General features: G+C 35.1%; 1 protein-coding gene across 3 annotated transcripts in view; it reads left to right on the top strand.

The window, feature by feature from the left end:
* LOC127990615 (ankyrin-1) overlaps nucleotides 1–18,046 on the top strand; it is a 135,580-nt gene that overhangs the window by 68,979 nt on the left and 48,555 nt on the right. For 2 of the 3 annotated variants that reach the window (XM_052591509.1, XM_052591513.1), the window contains 25 exons: nucleotides 1,377–1,475; nucleotides 2,624–2,722; nucleotides 2,973–3,071; nucleotides 3,855–4,040; nucleotides 5,585–5,683; nucleotides 5,761–5,859; nucleotides 5,945–6,043; nucleotides 7,043–7,240; nucleotides 7,355–7,453; nucleotides 8,118–8,216; nucleotides 8,388–8,486; nucleotides 9,577–9,774; nucleotides 9,878–9,976; nucleotides 12,004–12,102; nucleotides 12,192–12,389; nucleotides 13,299–13,397; nucleotides 13,504–13,602; nucleotides 13,847–13,945; nucleotides 14,021–14,113; nucleotides 14,206–14,278; nucleotides 14,397–14,417; nucleotides 16,024–16,120; nucleotides 16,356–16,434; nucleotides 17,613–17,728; nucleotides 17,821–18,045. In XM_052591509.1, the coding sequence (XP_052447469.1) occupies nucleotides 1,377–1,475; nucleotides 2,624–2,722; nucleotides 2,973–3,071; nucleotides 3,855–4,040; nucleotides 5,585–5,683; nucleotides 5,761–5,859; nucleotides 5,945–6,043; nucleotides 7,043–7,240; nucleotides 7,355–7,453; nucleotides 8,118–8,216; nucleotides 8,388–8,486; nucleotides 9,577–9,774; nucleotides 9,878–9,976; nucleotides 12,004–12,102; nucleotides 12,192–12,389; nucleotides 13,299–13,397; nucleotides 13,504–13,602; nucleotides 13,847–13,945; nucleotides 14,021–14,113; nucleotides 14,206–14,278; nucleotides 14,397–14,417; nucleotides 16,024–16,120; nucleotides 16,356–16,434; nucleotides 17,613–17,728; nucleotides 17,821–18,045 (2,870 nt within the window). The remainder of the gene's footprint in view (nucleotides 1–1,376; nucleotides 1,476–2,623; nucleotides 2,723–2,972; nucleotides 3,072–3,854; nucleotides 4,041–5,584; nucleotides 5,684–5,760; nucleotides 5,860–5,944; nucleotides 6,044–7,042; nucleotides 7,241–7,354; nucleotides 7,454–8,117; nucleotides 8,217–8,387; nucleotides 8,487–9,576; nucleotides 9,775–9,877; nucleotides 9,977–12,003; nucleotides 12,103–12,191; nucleotides 12,390–13,298; nucleotides 13,398–13,503; nucleotides 13,603–13,846; nucleotides 13,946–14,020; nucleotides 14,114–14,205; nucleotides 14,279–14,396; nucleotides 14,418–16,023; nucleotides 16,121–16,355; nucleotides 16,435–17,612; nucleotides 17,729–17,820; nucleotide 18,046) is intronic. The other variant, XM_052591514.1, reaches the window with a different exon arrangement.

Below are 18,046 nucleotides of genomic sequence, written 5' to 3'. Positions count from 1 at the left end.
ATTATTTCTTTCAGTATTAAACATGTTTGCAAAAGCTGTATGGCAGAAGTCAAAAACAATTTATACATTGAATTTTTAATCGATTTCTTTTCGGAGTTTATCAATAAATAAATAAATAAATGAAAACAGTAGGTAATTCATGGGGGTATTTCTACACGGGTGGTGAGAGAAAAACACAGACGTTCTGGATTCGGACGGCAATAAAATCACAAACTAACCAATGTAAATTTTGAGAATAGCTTACATCGCCAAGAGAAACAATTACATCCTAATCAGGCTTTACTTGACAAAATTGTATAAGAAAAAAAGACTTTATTTTTGTGAATATAACTGAAATATGTTTTTTAACCTCTAATGTTTCACTGTATACACACATAATAAATTAAAGGTACATTTATTGATTTGTATACCAATTACGAAAGTGTTTTTGTATGAATATTTGTGTTTGCTTGGATTAGAATACAGCATTCTACTTACTGTATAATGACAAAAATATGAATAATGTGAAAAATATTATATAATGCATTATTCAATGTACTCTACCACAGTGTTTCTATTATATTATTTTTAGTATCACAATACTATACTATTATAGTTTTATTAATATTTTGAATTAGCTTCTGTTTTTATATTTTCAGTTTTCATGTTTTTGACTTTGTTATTGCATTATTATTATTATTATTATTATTATTATTATTATTAAATATTACTGTTTAGGCTTAATTTCAATTTACTTTAAAAAATGTCAGATTAATTTTTTTTTTTTTTTTAATTTTAGATTAGTTTTAGTCTCTAGTTTCATTTAGTTTTTTCACCTAATATTTGTATTTGATTTGATTTCAGCTGCACATACAGAGAGAGCAGTGGCTGTTCTGTCTGTATTGATTCCATCACAGGAGACTATAGCGAGTGAAATGAGACGTACTGTAAATGTCTATTAACATTTACAGACTGGTGAAAAACACAGTTTCCGGTGACGTCAGGGTCTTACTGTATGTATTTGATTGGTGTATAAGGTGTGCAAACGTTTGTTCTGCAGACGCAGCTTTAGAACTGTTGAGTATTTCTTCTTCATCCATCCATTCGTGTCTTTCTTTGAGTCACTCTGAGATGAGGTGAGTGGTCTCTACACTCAGAGGGGATAATATCAGCAATGTGAGAAAGGTCCAACCTCACATGTCCTGTGAGGCTGAAGGAAGGCTGTGTGAGGTTAGACCTATCCCACATGGCCCGTATTCTTCCCAGCAGAGAGACCACCGGCCTGCCATCCACCTTAATCACCCCATCATCATCATCATCATCAGTTGATGTTATTTGACAGTGCTCTGTGTCTTTTGTGAAAGTGAGTTTTCTCTGCTGTCTCTTTCCCTTCACAGAATGGACTCAACGGGCTGCACTTGGCCTCGAAGGAAGGCCATGTTAAAATGGTGCTGGAGCTACTGCACCACGGCATTGTTCTAGAGACCACCACAAAGGTAAGACTTAGAGCTCGAGTAAAAGTAATTAAACGTTAACAGAAGTATAGAGTGAATGTCTTTGCATTTGATGCTAGAGCTTTTAGCAGAACTTCATTTTTCACTTTTGAATCACAAGTTACTTTGAACACATTCAAATATATTTAGATAAATATTGCATTTTTTGGGGGGAAATGTTTTGTTTGAAAAGTGTGCTTGTGCTGTTTTTAGACATCTTACACATTTTACAACCTCCAAACTTGTACCTTAAAAAAAAACAAACAAAAAAAACATTGTATATGCTTTAGAATTCGTTTAAAAATAGTACTTATCATTAAATAATATACTTTAAAAGAATATACTGAAGTCTGAACATAATGTGATTTTTTGAGTTTTGGGCATTTAAGTGCTTGCTAGTTTATAGTTTAAATGTAAATGTAAATGTTGTTTTTTTACCTGCTTAAGTAGGACATTATATCTTAATATGTATTTTCATATTTAGTTCTGTTGACTTTGAATTATGTTTAAAGTGTGCTGCCAAGCATTTATGGCCAGCTATACTTTAATGCCATTTCTGTTGAAGCTTGCACGTCTTTCAGTATCTTTGTGAGAATGAAGTTGCAATTTAGTGCATTAAAAAAAGATGAACTTTAAATGTCATATTTAATAATATGTTAACCAGCACATCAAAATAAGTGTACAGTACTTCTTTAGAGTGCAGCAAGATTATTAAAAGAATTATTGAAGAATACTTAACAAATGTTTTAACGCCAATGCATTAGACATTTCTTTCTTTTCTGAACTGTTGGCGTGTATATGGCTAATCATTCAGTGTTTGTGTGTAGAGAGTTTTGAAAGAAGTGTTGAAGAAGTTGCAAGAGATGTGTTATTTTGCATGTTTTGTGTGTACAGGTGAGAGAAAAGGAGCCATACAGTAGCTTCAGAAACTGTGTATGAGCACATTTAAAAAAAAAAAAAATGCAAGTTACAATGTAATCTGCAAGTACATTTTTAGAAAAGCAAATATGTGTTTGTCATTGGAAGTAAACTTGTGCATATTTCATACAATCCAGTGCTCAAGGGATTGCTTGATTTTCAAACCAATGCATGTGATTAGAAAAAAGCAAAAAACATTGACCGTGTCATTAAATAAGATATTTCTCTTGTAGAAAGGAAACACTGCCCTTCACATAGCTGCGTTAGCTGGACAGGAGCAGGTGGTCACCGAGCTGGTGAACTATGGAGCCAATGTCAACGCTCAGTCTCAGGTGAACTACTGTGTAACTGTATAATCTCACCTAATGTTGACCTAAAACACATTATATAATAGGGGTTTCTGTCTTTTCTTCTCCCCAGTTGGATGTTTTGTAGTTCATTTGCACAGTTGAGTGTTTTTAAATGTATGCAGCATTGCTGTCCGAACTCAAATCTGTCTGCCTGTATTGTCATCTGTGTATTTGTGTGCTTGTTAGTTTGGTATTGTATCTGCATATGGGTGTTTGTGTCTGTCTGTAACAGAAGGGCTTCACTCCTCTCTACATGGCTGCACAAGAGAATCACCTGGAGGTTGTGAAGTTTCTCCTGGATAATGGAGCCAATCAGACCATTCCAACCGAGGTAATGCTGCGCTCGGGGAATAAAGCAGCACACTTTAGCATCACTATAAAAAGAGTATGTATTTTTGGAATAATATACTTTAAAAGAATACTCTGATGGGATAGTTCACTCAAAAATGAAATTCTGCCGTCATTTACTCATCCTTCCAAACTTGTACGGGTTTCTTTCTTTTGTTGAACACAAAAGGAGATATTTTGTAATATTTGAAAACCAATCAGTTAACCAAATGTAATGTTTTTGGACACTTTAATGCATGTTAATTGCAATTAAATGAAAATATTCAATTTATATTAGATGCAATTATCTGAATTTAAGATACATTTTTTTATTTTATTTTCATTTTACCCACTTAGGAATATCTTTACCTGTCATGATTAATCATATTCATAATTACTGTATTGTATGGCATGCATGTAAATATATTTGTATTTACACATTTGCAATGATAAAATTACAATTTAGTACATTTATTAACTTTTGAATCATATATTAATATTATATTGAATAGCACTGCATTTAAACTTATAATCAAGTTACTTCAATTTGTTGTGACATGATTTCAAGTACAGTACTTGAACATTAACCTTAAGATATGAAGTACACAACAAGTGCACATTCAGTACAATTAAGCGTGCTTACTTGGGTCAGATCAAAGGAAACTTTCAGCATGTTAAGCCAACAGGGGATGCACACTTCACCTTAACCTGCCATTTCCAATCAGGTTATTGAGAGAAATATGGGTGTTCATGTAAAATTCTGAAAATGTGTTTGTCTTTCTGGCAGGATGGCTTTACCCCTCTTGCTGTGGCTCTTCAGCAGGGCCATGAGAATATTGTGGCCCTGCTCATCAACCACGGTACCAAGGGCAAGGTCCGCCTTCCTGCACTGCATATCGCTGCCCGAAACGATGACACCAGAACTGCCGCTGTGCTTTTACAGAATGACCCAAATCCTGATGTCTTGAGCAAGGTTTGTGTAACCGGATGGAAAACCTCTTTCCTTGCTCTTTTTCTATTCAGCTGGACATTTAGTAATGTATAATAACAAATAATATAAATCTATTTAAGCACTCTATAGTTAAAAAATTTGGGGTCAGTAGTATTTTATTTTATTTTATTTTATTTTATTTTTAATCAGAATTTTTATTCAGAAAGGTTACCAAAAACAAGTGTACTTTAAGTATACTTCAAGTTTATTTTATTAAGTATTTTATTTTATAAAGTATACTTAAATAAATAATACTTTATGTAGTAAGTATACAAATATCAGTCTACAAATAATATACTTGTAAGTGTACTATTCAATACTCCTTGGAACTAAATGGGCCCACTTTCTAGCATATAAAAGTATAATTTTAAGTATACTTCAAGTGTAACAGTAGTAAACTTTAACCAGTTTACATCTATGATTTTAGTTTGTAATGCAACTTTACTAAAAGTGAACTTATAGGTGTACTGATAGTTTACTAACTAAATACTTGTAACATTATTAGTACACTTTGAATTATAATAATTTTATACTTTAAGTATACTTTTTCTTTAAATTAACATAATATTTTAAGAATACTACTATGTTCCTATTTAAGTATTCATTTGTATATGTTTTGTTATATGAATATCTAAACATTAAAAGAAAGAACAGGGTATCTTCTTCTAAACATACACATTTTATTCTAGCGTCATGTATTCTTTTTTAGAAACACATGAATGTGGGTAAGTTTCATAAATGCAAAACAAAGGAATAAATAAACAACATTTTGAACAAAAAAACTATGAATTGGATTCAGAATGATAATCAAAATCATTATTTTTTTTTTAATTTTTTTTTAAAATATAGATGGAGTCAACATTTTATTCCATAACGTTACACAGTTCCGATGTTGTTTTATGTCTGGTGGTGTTACATTACATGCGGAAGCATCTGTTGTTTGTTTCTTCTTGGCTTGTTTCTGTACAGAAGATGTGTAATAGCGCCCCCTACCTTATAACAATGAAAACATGAATTCCCAGAGCACAAGAAGCTTTAGCGCAAACATATTTAAGTATTGGTCAAGCATACTTGAATGTCATTTTAAGCAAATTTCTGAGAAGCACATAAAAAGTAAACACAGTATACTTACCTATTTTTAGTTTAAAAGAAGTATACTAATAGCACACTTGATAAACTTCTTTTTCATTAAGGATATTAAAGCAACTGTATGTAGTTTTGTTTATTTTCACCCCTTACAGTTAAGTCATAATCAAGTTATATTTTACAATATAATAAAATAGACCACAATCATTCCAAGTGGTAATAATATTTCATAATACTATTACAGTATTTTTAATCAAATAAATGCATCTTTGGCAAGCAGAAAAGACTCCTTTCTTACTGACCCCAAACTTTTAAACAGTAGTGAATACGGTTGATTAATTTTTGCAATGATAATGAAGCAGTGAGAATAACAACTATATTGTACTTAGACAAGGCAAAGTGTGCTGGTTGCTAACTCAGTTTCCCATGATCCTCTGCAGACAGGCTTCACGTCGCTCCATATCGCAGCCCACTATGAAAACCTGAATGTTGCCCAGCTTCTTCTGAACAGAGGAGCTGATGTGAACTTCACACCCAAGGTCTGTCTCTTAAATATTTCTACAGTGGTCCCCTGTCAGTTCACACCTGTGTTCAAACCAGTGTGGCTTTCTTTCAGAATGGGATCACACCTCTTCATATTGCATCCAGGAGAGGAAATGTCATCATGGTCAGACTTCTGCTGGACCGAGGAGCTAAGATTGACGCCAAGACAAAAGTAAGTTAAAAAAGCTACAATTCTAAACTTTAATGACAGGGAATGTGTATGACATCTGTTCTTCTTCTTTCCTCTTCTAACACAGGATGAGTTGACTCCTCTTCACTGTGCTGCCAGAAATGGTCATGTGAGAATAATCGAGATCCTTCTGGACCAAGGAGCTCCAATACATGCCAAGACCAAGGTAGGGGTGCACCCAAATTACATACAGCCATAAAAACAGTTGACATGGAGACCTTCAGATTTTCTTTTATTTCATCTGCCACAAATGAGTAGATGCATAGTTGCAAAAAGAGGCATTGGCAATGTGAAGAAGAATTTGATAGTGTATTTATCTCTGTGATTTGGTTCACTCAGGTCAATGACATGAACAATGGTCAAGCTGTTGTTATTATGAGGTTATGATGTACAGTAAGACCCCCCCCCAAAGGCTTTGATTTGTATGTTTTATGAAATGTTTATCTTTTAAAAAGTAATGTTTCAAATTAGACAAACTCTTAAATGTGTCAAATATCTTGACTAAATATTTGCTATGAAGATCAAAAGTCTTAAAATGTTCTTATTATCGACACAGTGTTTCTCAATACAGTGTGTCAGCAGTGCAAATGTAATCAAATGCTTTAATTAAAAACATGAATCCACTCAAAAAGAAAAAGAGAAAAAAAAAGATTGAATAACACATTTGGATTACACAGGTGTATTAATAAACTCAATGTAATGCATATTTTTCAGTCACAGAGTCATAAAGGAAACAGGTAAGAAACTGAGTCGGTATAAATATGTTTTAAATTTATTCAGTTGTATGAACATGGTTAAAATATTTCTAGCTGTGAAATTAATTAAAATAATTGATTGAAAATGTAAAACCTGGTTAATGCAAATAAAAACACTCAGTTTATTAGTACTTTAACAAAAATACGACCTGTTTCATTTATGCATGATTGACAAATATGCATTACATTAGGTTTATTAGTTTTGCTTATTTTAAACTAAATGGATGGAGACTTTATATGCAATTCAAATAAAACAATGCATACATCTTAAATGTAGTAATACATTCAATAACCTTAAAAAAACAAAAAGGTTGCGTAAGACGAAACGTGTAATACAAATGAAGAGTTGAAATAGAAAGAAAGAAATTGCCATTGGCAGCTCTAAATGTTCCCTTATGTTCACTGCACAGAATGGCCTGTCTCCAATACACATGGCAGCCCAGGGTGATCATCTGGACTGTATCAGACAGCTGTTACAGTACAATGCCGAGATTGATGACATCACTCTAGACCACCTGACCCCACTGCATGTGGCAGCACACTGTGGACATCATCGCATGGCCAAGGTTCTCCTGGATAAAGGAGCCAAGCCAAACACCCGTGCTCTGGTTCGTACACACGGGACACAACTAATGCACATGATAATGTATACCCTGCTGTTCTGAAACGTCCAGAATCTGTTCACTTACATAGAAATATCTCTCCACTCACGACATGCATAGAATGGCTTCACACCGCTCCACATTGCCTGTAAGAAGAACCACGTGCGTGTAATGGACCTGCTGTTAAAGCATTCTGCATCCCTGGAGGCTGTAACAGAGGTGAGACACAGGATCATTTCATTGTATAATACAAATAACATGGAAAAAGGACGCTTAAGACAGGACACAAGAAACCAGTTCACAATCAAAGTGTCCCAAAACATAAAAGAGATGCAGTGCTCATTTAACAGAATGGGAATCCATTTCAATAAAAAAAATAAGACAATGATAATCAGATTCACAAGATTTGGTGAAATGTAGCATTGCATCACTTGCTCATCAATGGATGCTCTGCAGTGAATGGGTGCCGTCAGAATGAGAGTCCAAACAGCTGATAAAAACATCACAATAATCCACAAGTAATCCACAGCACCAGTCCATCAGTTAACATCTGGAGCAGAAAAAAATCCAACATTAAGACATTTTAACTTCACCTAAAATATGAGACATCTACATATTATTGTTTCCCCTGAATAAGGAGAGTAATATCCACAGATCAAGCACCATTTACAAGCCAAAACAGCTCTTAACAAACATGTCAGTGGATTTTGATGTGAGAGCGACTAAGTTAATTGATGAACTGGACTGGATGTGGATCAAATTTGATCAGATTTTCCTTTAATTATCATAAACGGTTTGATTAGAGCAGGGTCTAGTACAGAGATCGGTGAAAGCATTTGATGCTGCCATATTTCTCTGTGTCTGTATGCTCTCTGTCCAACAGTCAGGATTGACCCCGCTGCATGTGTCCTCCTTCATGGGTCATCTGAATATAGTGAAGATACTGATGCAAAAAGGAGCTTCACCACATGCCTCAAACGTGGTGAGCAATATCAGCAGCTAAATCTACACTGAAGTATGTCACAGTGAGGCCACGTACACATGGAGCTTCACTTCTGAAAGCAAAGTGATCGCAGGTTACCTCTAGGTGATTTGAGATGTCTTGACTGTTCAGTATGTGATCATGTTCCTGTACATTAACGTGTATTTGTAGAAAGTGGAAACACCTCTGCACATGGCGTCTCGAGCGGGTCACTGTGAAGTTGCTGAGTTCCTGTTGCAAAACGCAGCCCCAGTGGACGCCAAAGCCAAGGTGCGTTTCATGTTATGCTAATATTTTGATGTATTTCAGGTTATGACCTTTAGTTACATTTTGGGTTGGTTTAGTTTCTTCTTGGCTTGTTTCTGTACAGAAGATGTGTAATAGCGCCCCCTACCTTATAACAATGAAAACATGATTGCCCAACGCACAAGTAGCTTAAGCGCAAACATATATAGACTTTTTCTAAGTATTGGTCAAGCATACTTGAATGTCATTTTAAGCAAATTTCTGAGAAGTACATAAAAAGTAGACAAAGTATACTTACCTATATTTAGTTTAAAAGAAGTATATTAATAATAAACTTCTTTTTCATAAGGGATATTAAAGACCTTTGATTACATTTTGTGTTGGTTTAGTTTAATTTTTTTTGTATTTTGGGTTTTTATGCTTTTAAAAAAATGTTTTAATTGAGGCTTAGCTGAGGATAATAAGAAACTGTGTTATTTAAACAATATAATAGTTTACTGAAAAAAGTGGAATGACGGTTTATTTAAAAAGCATCGAAAAATAATGGAAAATCATGGTTTCCATGCAAGCTATTTTGTTCAGTTTGTCCAAAAGCAAATAACACTCTCTATAGAGTATAAACAATTAAAACAAACAGTTTTGTTTTTAAATTGTAATTAACAAAATTTTTTGTTTCCTGATTTCATATTATAGCTAATTATAAGCTTTTGTTTATGGTCAAATGAAGTTGTACGAAGCCAAACAAAAGAACTACTATACTGACCTTCATTAAATAACATTTTGGCTTATGTCTAAAGAAAATATATTAAATACTGTATGGTATAAGGTCTTTATAAAAAATAATAAAAACAATTATTTTATTTTTTTATCAATGTTTTTGTCATTGGGGAAATAAAATGTTTGATTGCTATTAAATTGTGATATTTATGGGTTTGTGCCAACTCAGAAATATCATTTTAGAAAAACAAATAAATTTGTCTGTATCAAGTGTTTTTTTTTTTTTGTTTGTTTTTTATATAAGTTGGTCAATAGTGTAATTTGTTTCAGTGCCACTGTTATTTGTTAAAAAAGCATCACTTATGGAAAGCGTGATATCAACCTTCATCTCCATCAGGATGACCAGACGCCGCTACACTGTGCCGCCCGCATGGGCCACAACGAGATGGTGAAGCTGCTGTTGGAGCACAAGGCAAACCCCAACTCCACCACAACAGCAGGACACACTCCACTGCACATCGCCTCCCGTGAGGGACACACACAGACTGCCAGCATCCTACTGGACATGAACGCCCAGCTCACCAAAATGACCAAGGTACGGTGACCAAGACCAAGATCACCAGCCTGTTGTATTCAAATGGTTAACTGTATAAATCTCTCTCTTGAAACCTCAATGCTGTTTAATTGGTGCCATGCAGAAAGGCTTCACTCCTCTTCATGTAGCAGCCAAATACGGGAAGGTGGATCTAGCAGTGCTGCTTTTGGAGAGAGGAGCCAACCCAAATGCTGCAGGCAAAGTATGAATCAGCTGTATTTATGTTTTTATAGAATGTTATTCTGTTTGATGAGACCATGTGTCGACATATGATTAAACAGACACAACCAATTAATTGAAATTAAGTCAGCAACTGCAATCTAATTACAATTTAACATGTAACCCATTACTATACATGCTTCAAAACAACATCTTAAAATGTCCAGATGATCAGTCACTACCCTTGTGAAAAAGTACACTTTAACATACTTTTAAAAGAGTACTTCTTATGGAAATAATACTTAAGAGTGAAATGAATGTAGTTTTAAGACACTTAATTCATTGTTAATTTCACTGAAATGAAAATGTATTAAAGGGGGGGTGAAATGCTCGTTTTCACTCAATATCCTGTTAATCTTGAGTACCTATAGAGTAGTACTGCATCCTTCATAACTCCAAAAAGTCTTTATTTTTATTATATTTATAAGAGAAAGATAGTACCGATTTTTCCCGGAAAAACACGAGCGCCTAGAGGCGTGACGTGTGGGCGGAGCTAAAGAATCACGAGCGGCAGTAGGCTTTTGCGTTGAGAGCGTCTGGAAGCTGTGACACAGATCCAGAGGCTGAAATTTAACAAGAGAAGCATCAGCAAAGGCTTCTCTATGTGGTATGTACTGAAACTGTATATATTTGCTTAGCGGTTTTGGAAAATGACTAAGTTCCACTTTATGTCGTCTTTTTTTTTTTTTTTTTTTTTAAGCTGTAACGTTACATGTGGAAAGTGCAGTTTGATGACAACATCGCATGTTGTTTACTTGATGTGCTTACACGCTGATAGCTAAGTTAACAACACAGAGATATTTGAAGCAGTTTTACTCACCGCATGTGGTTCCAACACACAATCGTGACCCTTTTCCGTTGGGACTGCATTATCCTTAAGAAATAAACGATGTGCAATCCGAAATGCAGGGAACAAACAAAAACACTTGCACAACTCCGTTGATGCTCTGTAAAAATAAACTCCATCCACTGGTCCCTTAATGCTGTTTCTCTTTTGGTAATCTGTGCAGGGTTGTCTTGCCCTGGCAACCAAAAACACACTTCTTTTGTGACTTTTCGCGACGCTCTCGCTCTGATCAGGCTGTGCTCCGCTCCATCTAACGTCACACAGAGTCATACTCGAAAAAAACTTTCCGAAACTTGTGACAAACCGGAAGAGGTTTTTTTGGAACAAAAATACTCCTTCAAACGTACAACTTAATTTTTGAAACTTTGTCCATGTTTAGCATGGGAATCCAACTCTTTAACAGTGTAAAAAACTCAGTATGCATGAAATAGTATTTCACCCCCCCTTTAAAGTTAAATATTATATTACGTGCAATCTAGTAATTACCTCTATTGTCTTTGAACTGTGATTAAAGTGTACTTCTGATTGTACTGACAAATATTTATGGTGCATATTAAATATTATTCTATATAAAATATTACAAATATCATATTAAAATATAAATAAATATAAAAATGCATAATAAATAATCTATATTTTTTATTTTTATAGAATATATAATACATTTAATTAAATAAATTATAAAATATAAAAATACAAATATTAAAAATATTTGGAAAATACTAGTATTAAATATTTGTAATTATGCATTTATAATAATGGAGTTGCAATTTACTACATTTAATATTAATGTAATATTACTACTACAGTAAAAAAAAAAAATGCTATCACATATTACAGTAAAATTTCTGTAATTTTAAATATTACCCAACAGGTCAAAATAAGTGTCCTTCTTTAAAGCACAACAAAAGATTATTAAAACTCACCTCAAAAATCTGTTTAAGTGTGTTAATAACCAGTCATGAAAGTGTCTGTCTGTAAATACTCTTAAGTTGCTTTTTTATATCATTTAATATATTACCTAAAAGTGCATTTTTTTAAATATACAGTACAACACAAGTGCACATTCAGTCCCATCAAACGCTTATGTTTTACAAGGGTTGTAGTATTGTTTCATCTGGTATGACTGATGACAGTGAAGTAAGATGTCTTCTCCTCTGTAGGCTGGACTCACTCCGCTGCATGTGGCCATCCATCATAACAACCTGGACGTGGTCAATCTCTTGCTCAGTAAAGGAGGCTCACCACACAGTACGGCTCGGGTATGACACTGTTTATCGCCTTGCTCAACACACTGTTGTTCCATCCACAAAGTGCATTAACCCATTGCTCTGCTGTGTGTTCTCCACAGAATGGCTATGCTCCGCTGCACATTGCTTCCAAACAGAACCAGGTGGAGGCAGCGAGCAGCTTACTGCAGCACGGAGCTTCTGCCAATGCTGAGTCATTGCAAGGGGTCACACCGCTACACCTAGCCTCCCAGGAGGGCCAAGCAGACATGGTGCTGCTGCTTATCTCAAAACAAGCCAATGTCAATCTGGGCAACAAGGTTAGATTACTGCACTTCAGCTTTTGCATCCTTTTTTAAAAAGTTTTCCCTCTTCCAGAAGCATTTTCACTAATGAAAAGAGCTATTTTTCCTCACTGCTTTTTCCTTGAATACTGTACACCTGTCGAAGAAAATTCATTTAAAAACTAGATGTGAGAACATCACACATCAGTATGCGGATATTACAATGATGTCATACAAAATACACAACAGTAAGGTTGTATTTTTAACGTTAATTTGTGTATTTGTATTCATCTTAATACAGCATTATGCAATATATGCAGCACTTACATGCATTTCTTAACATTAATATCTTAAAGTTCATTATTTACCACAAACTAAAAATAAACAACATCTGTTTAGAGTTCATTTTTGTTAATGTTAACATTTAATAATTTATTTATTATTATTATTATTTTTTTTTACATTTGTTAAGGCATTTAAGGCATTTGTTAAGATGAACAAGCAAGAGCACCTCTTTTCAAGCTGAACATGTTTACCTGTTTACATTTATCTCTCAACATTATACACACACACACACACACACACACACACGTTTGTTTTTGTGAAAAGTGTGTTCATCCCATAGGTGTAATGGTTTTTATTCTGTACAAACTGTATATTCTATGTCCCTTCTCCAACCCTACACCTAACCCTAACCCTCACAGGAAACTTTGTGCATTTTTACTTTCTCAAAAAACTCATTCTGTATGATTTATAAGCGTTTAGAAAAATGGGGACATGGCTTATGTCCTCATAAGTCACCCTCTCCTTGTAATACCTGTGTCATACCCATGTCATTATACAGAGTTGTGTCCTGATATGACACACACACACACACACACACACACACACACACACACATGGTGAATAGTGGATATAATGGCCTGATGTCTTGTCGGTCCTCAGAGTGGTCTGACTCCTCTTCACCTCGTGGCTCAGGAGGGGCATGTTGGCATTGCTGATATACTAGTGAAACACGGGGCGTCCGTCTACGCTGCCACACGGGTGAAGACTCACATCTCTCACAGTGCAATGTGTTGCTTTTCTACATAATGAGTCATATTATAATTGATAATGATGAATATGACTGCCATTGTTGATTTCTCTTCAGATGGGTTACACTCCGCTCCATGTAGCTTGTCATTACGGCAATGTCAAGATGGTTAAATTCCTCTTACAGCAACAGGCCAATGTAGACTGCAAGACCAGGGTAAATGAAATAATACCTTTGCTTTGATCAGCTTTGTAAATGGTATCGGTTTTCAAACTTTCATCTTTGTCTGAAATCTTCTGCCTTGGATTCTAAGAATAGGAATAGAATCAATTAGTTGATATTTGTGTACAGTCTGTGACTATGTAAGATCTGAAACTCTTTGTCTCAGAAGAAAAATGTGAGGAGCAAAGTGTTGATTTGATGTCTGACTCTGTATCTGTCCTGTTTTTGGGACTATTAGATGGGGTACACCCCGCTACATCAGGCTGCTCAGCAGGGCCATACGGACATTGTGACACTTCTCCTGAAACACGGCGCCCAGCCGAATGAAATGACGACTGTAAGAGCCTGGCCTCTTTTAACTGATTGCCATCGTTTTAAAATATTGTCAAATGAACATTTCCGTCTCCTACAGAATGGAACATCAGCTCTGGCCATCGCAAAGCGTCTTGGATACATCTCAGTCATTGATGTGCTCAAACTGGTCACCGAAGACACCGTTACAATGGTGAGTTACAGCTGCTCATGCTATGACTGCGATAAACGACATGAAGACTGAATGTATGGAGCCACGTCTTCTAATAATCTTTTTCCTGTAAGACCACCACTGAAAAACATCGCATGAGTTTCCCGGAGACAGTTGATGAGATCCTGGATGTGTCTGAAGATGAAGGTAAATCCAGCTCTTTGTTTTAGAGGTTTAGCTTTATTTCCATTTGGAAAAACAAGATATAGAATCATTTCTTTACATGAGCGGGCATTTAAAGAGCATCCTGCTCTTGGTTTTCTAGGAATTGCACAGCTAACATTAGGTATGAATTTCCCTCTTTCTTCTTCTTTGTGTGACGGCCATTGTCAGTGACTTCATTGCAAACACACACACACACACACACAAACACATTGTCATTCCCTGGTGCACTTTTGAAATTATGATGGATGTGACATTAGCATGTGTGCACTGACGTTGATAAGCCTGCTTTTATTCCTGAAGGTATCTAACTGTTGCAAAACACTTAATACTCACACTAACCTGCTACATTTCCTTTTGTTTTTTTGTTTTTTGTTCTAAAGCGGCACAGATTAAGTTCTCTCACCGTTATCTTGCACTATGGTATACATGTGAACTTGCAAACTTGTGTGATTAAAATTCCAGTTTGCCAGGAACAAAAATAGGTGGTTCATGATCAATATTAGAAAAAAAAAAGAAAAGATTTTAAATATGTAGTGTGTTTGTTTTATTGTCTGGTAACTCTAGTTACTTGCATGATTCGTTAAGACATACAGAGAATATCTTAAATGAAATGTGTTTTTCTGTCCCCACTGTACCCAATACGTTGTGAGAAACAAGTTTCACTACAGATATAGACCCTTAAAGTGTTTTCTTGTGCAGTTTTGTTAATGAAATAAATGTACAAGTTAAAAATACTGATTAAGAACTTAAGAACTTAATTTCTTCAGAATTATGACTTGCAAAATCGGTGATGTTCAAAGTGTCTCACCTTTTTTAAAGGTGTGTTGTAGAATCAATGCATCATATAAAATCAGAGAGCACTGTATTTCAGCTCCTGGTGTAATTACAGATATTACAGGTGTGTTTATGTCCTGAAAATGTTTCATATTCATCATCGACTCTCTCGAGGATGTGCATCACTTGGCTGCCTCGTGCAAATCCAATGCTAAACTGAAGTTTCATCTTTCAGTATATACAGTTTGAGTATATACTGTGCATTTGCCATAAAGTATATGCGTTATTTATACTACACACACACACATACCATCTATATGCATATATATATACATGTAGGTACTTTAAATTCCCATTAAAGCCTGCTTGACCTATTTTTTTTATTTTTTTTATTTTTTTTTTATTTTTTTTTTTTTATGCATGTGTGTTGATGAAAAAAAAAAAAAAAAAAAATTCTGCGTCACCAGTTATGTTGTGTTTGTTTGCCAAACAACTTCCCAAGAGGATGATTTATAAAAAGACCTTAATAGACACAATTAAAATGAATGGCATTTTTAAAATAATAACAAGAACATTTCTGCAGTATGTCCATCACAAATCTTTCCCTTTGCTTCATGCTCATTCACAGGAAATAGTGATCTGATTGCATCACTCCATTACCTTTCAAAAAAAAGTATTGTGGCAGTACCATGGTACAGTGATGGTTATACCATGGTACTGATTGATTACCGTGGTGTTTAGTACTCAGGTACTTCAAAAAGGACAGTGTTAGTACCATGGTACTTCTTTGTTACTGTCATCATAACATATTAAACTCACTCCGCAGCTCTCAATCCATTGATATCCTTTCCATATCGTCCAGCCAGTATTCATTCAGTGCTCAGTTCCTCTCGACAGCCTGTTTAACACTCTTCTTCTTCTCTTTTCTCTCTTCTCATCCCTCGTCGCGGCAGGCGAGGAGCTGCTGGGGAACGATGGTGCCAGGTATTTGAAGATGGAGGACATAAAGGACCATGATGAGGATTTCCTTTCCCCCAAGAATGTTCTAGAGTACGAGGGAGAGTTGCAGTGATGTTGTTGAAGATGATTCAGATTGAACAAGAAGAGACACATGTATAATAATGTAGAGGAGAGATGGTGGAAGAAATGTCCTTTAAACTAGTTTGAAGAGAAAAGAGTAGAGCCCAAACTAAGGAAAGGCCACCGAGATGAATTATGACGGACCGCAGAACTGTTACTTACAGACTCCTTTGTGTCAGACTTATTTCTAACTTGTGTTTTTTAGGAATCATTCCCCTGCTCTTCCAAGAATCCCATGTGTGTCTCCTGAAACAGTCATACTGAAAGAACACGAGATGGAGCAGGTAAATGTGATCGATCGATCGAGTGATTGAGTGATTTTAACAAGTACCCTGGTAGTGTTATAGGACTTACTTTATATTAAGTGTCTTTGACTCCTATATACGTACATTTTTACATTTCTAAAGTTTGGGCTCACAGATATTTTTTATATAGTTTTACTGAGCAAGGACACGTTAAATTGATCAAGACCGATTTAAAATTCACAGAATAGTTACTTTTTGAATAAATGCTGTTCTTTTGAACATTCCATTCATCAAAGAATCCCGAAGAAAGAAATCACTGCATCACTGTTTCCACAAAACTATGAAGCAGCAGCCGTTTTCAACACTGATAATAATCAGAAATGTTTCTTGAGCAGTAAATCATCATATTATTCTGATTTCTGAAGATCATGTGACTCTGAAGACTGGAGGAATGATGCTGAAAATACAGCTGTGCATCACAGGAATAAATTATATTTTAACAGATATTCACATAGACAATTTGTTTGAAAATGTAAAAATGTGTTGCAGCCATCAAAATCTAAATGTGTTCATTTTACTTTTTTTTTTAAGTTGGCCAGTAAAAAACATTGGATTTTTTTTTTTTTTTTTTTCTAGTCAAAGAGGTTAAAGAGAACAATCATATCACACATTTTGAATTTTATGGCATTTCACAAAATGTCCCACCATTTTTCAGAAATTGGAGTTGTAATACCATACCCATACATTTGATAATTTTTATTACTATTACTTTTACCGTGGTACTGTAGTTTGCACTGTATATAGAAAAGTATAAACAGATACAATGGGATTATTAAAGCATTATTGTAAAATATTGCCGCCAAAACACTTTTTAACGGCTATTAACCATATGCATATATGTTTACTATTACTATCATTTTTATTATTGTTTTGTCATTTTAAAAAAAAAGCTTTAAGAACTATAAAAACAAATGCTTATAGGAGTAATAATAGACTGCAGATGTACACTTTATCATTACATATTAACATATGTAAATTAAATTAAGTTACTATTAAATTTACATTTATATATATATATATATATATATATATATATATATATATAAGTAATTTTAGGGGTCAAATCAGATAACTTGACTTAACTCCTTAAGGTAAGAACTGCACATGTTGGCTCTGTACAGTGTATATATGTATATTTTTGTTTTCTGTATATACAGCAGCACACTCCTCTTCCTCTGCTCAAGGATTACGATGAGGATTCGCTGATCCCCAGCAGTCCGGCCACAGAGACGTCAGACAATGTCAGTCCGGTGGCGAGCCCCATCCACACCGGGTTAGTTTCCTACCTCTGGCTGAAATATTCTGGCTTGAAATTGAAATATCACGAATGAATCGTGCATGGTCTTTGTGCTTCTGGTTCTGCAGCTTCCTTGTGAGCTTCATGGTGGATGCTCGTGGCGGCTCGATGAGAGGCAGCAGACACAATGGCCTGCGTGTCATCATTCCTCCTCGTACCTGTGCCGCTCCGACACGCATCACCTGCCGCCTGGTGAAGCCGCAGAAACTTGCCACTCCACCTCCTCTGGTGGAGGGTGAGGGTCTTTCCAGCCGTATCATCTCTCTCGGTCCAGCAGGCATGCAGTTCTTAGGG

The sequence above is a fragment of the Carassius gibelio genome, chromosome A5 (genome assembly GCF_023724105.1).
Source record: "Carassius gibelio isolate Cgi1373 ecotype wild population from Czech Republic chromosome A5, carGib1.2-hapl.c, whole genome shotgun sequence".
In the NCBI taxonomy this organism is placed as follows: Eukaryota; Metazoa; Chordata; class Actinopteri; order Cypriniformes; family Cyprinidae; genus Carassius; species Carassius gibelio.
Note: the sequence above shows the minus strand (reverse complement) of the source record. Positions and strands in the feature narration are given on the sequence as shown.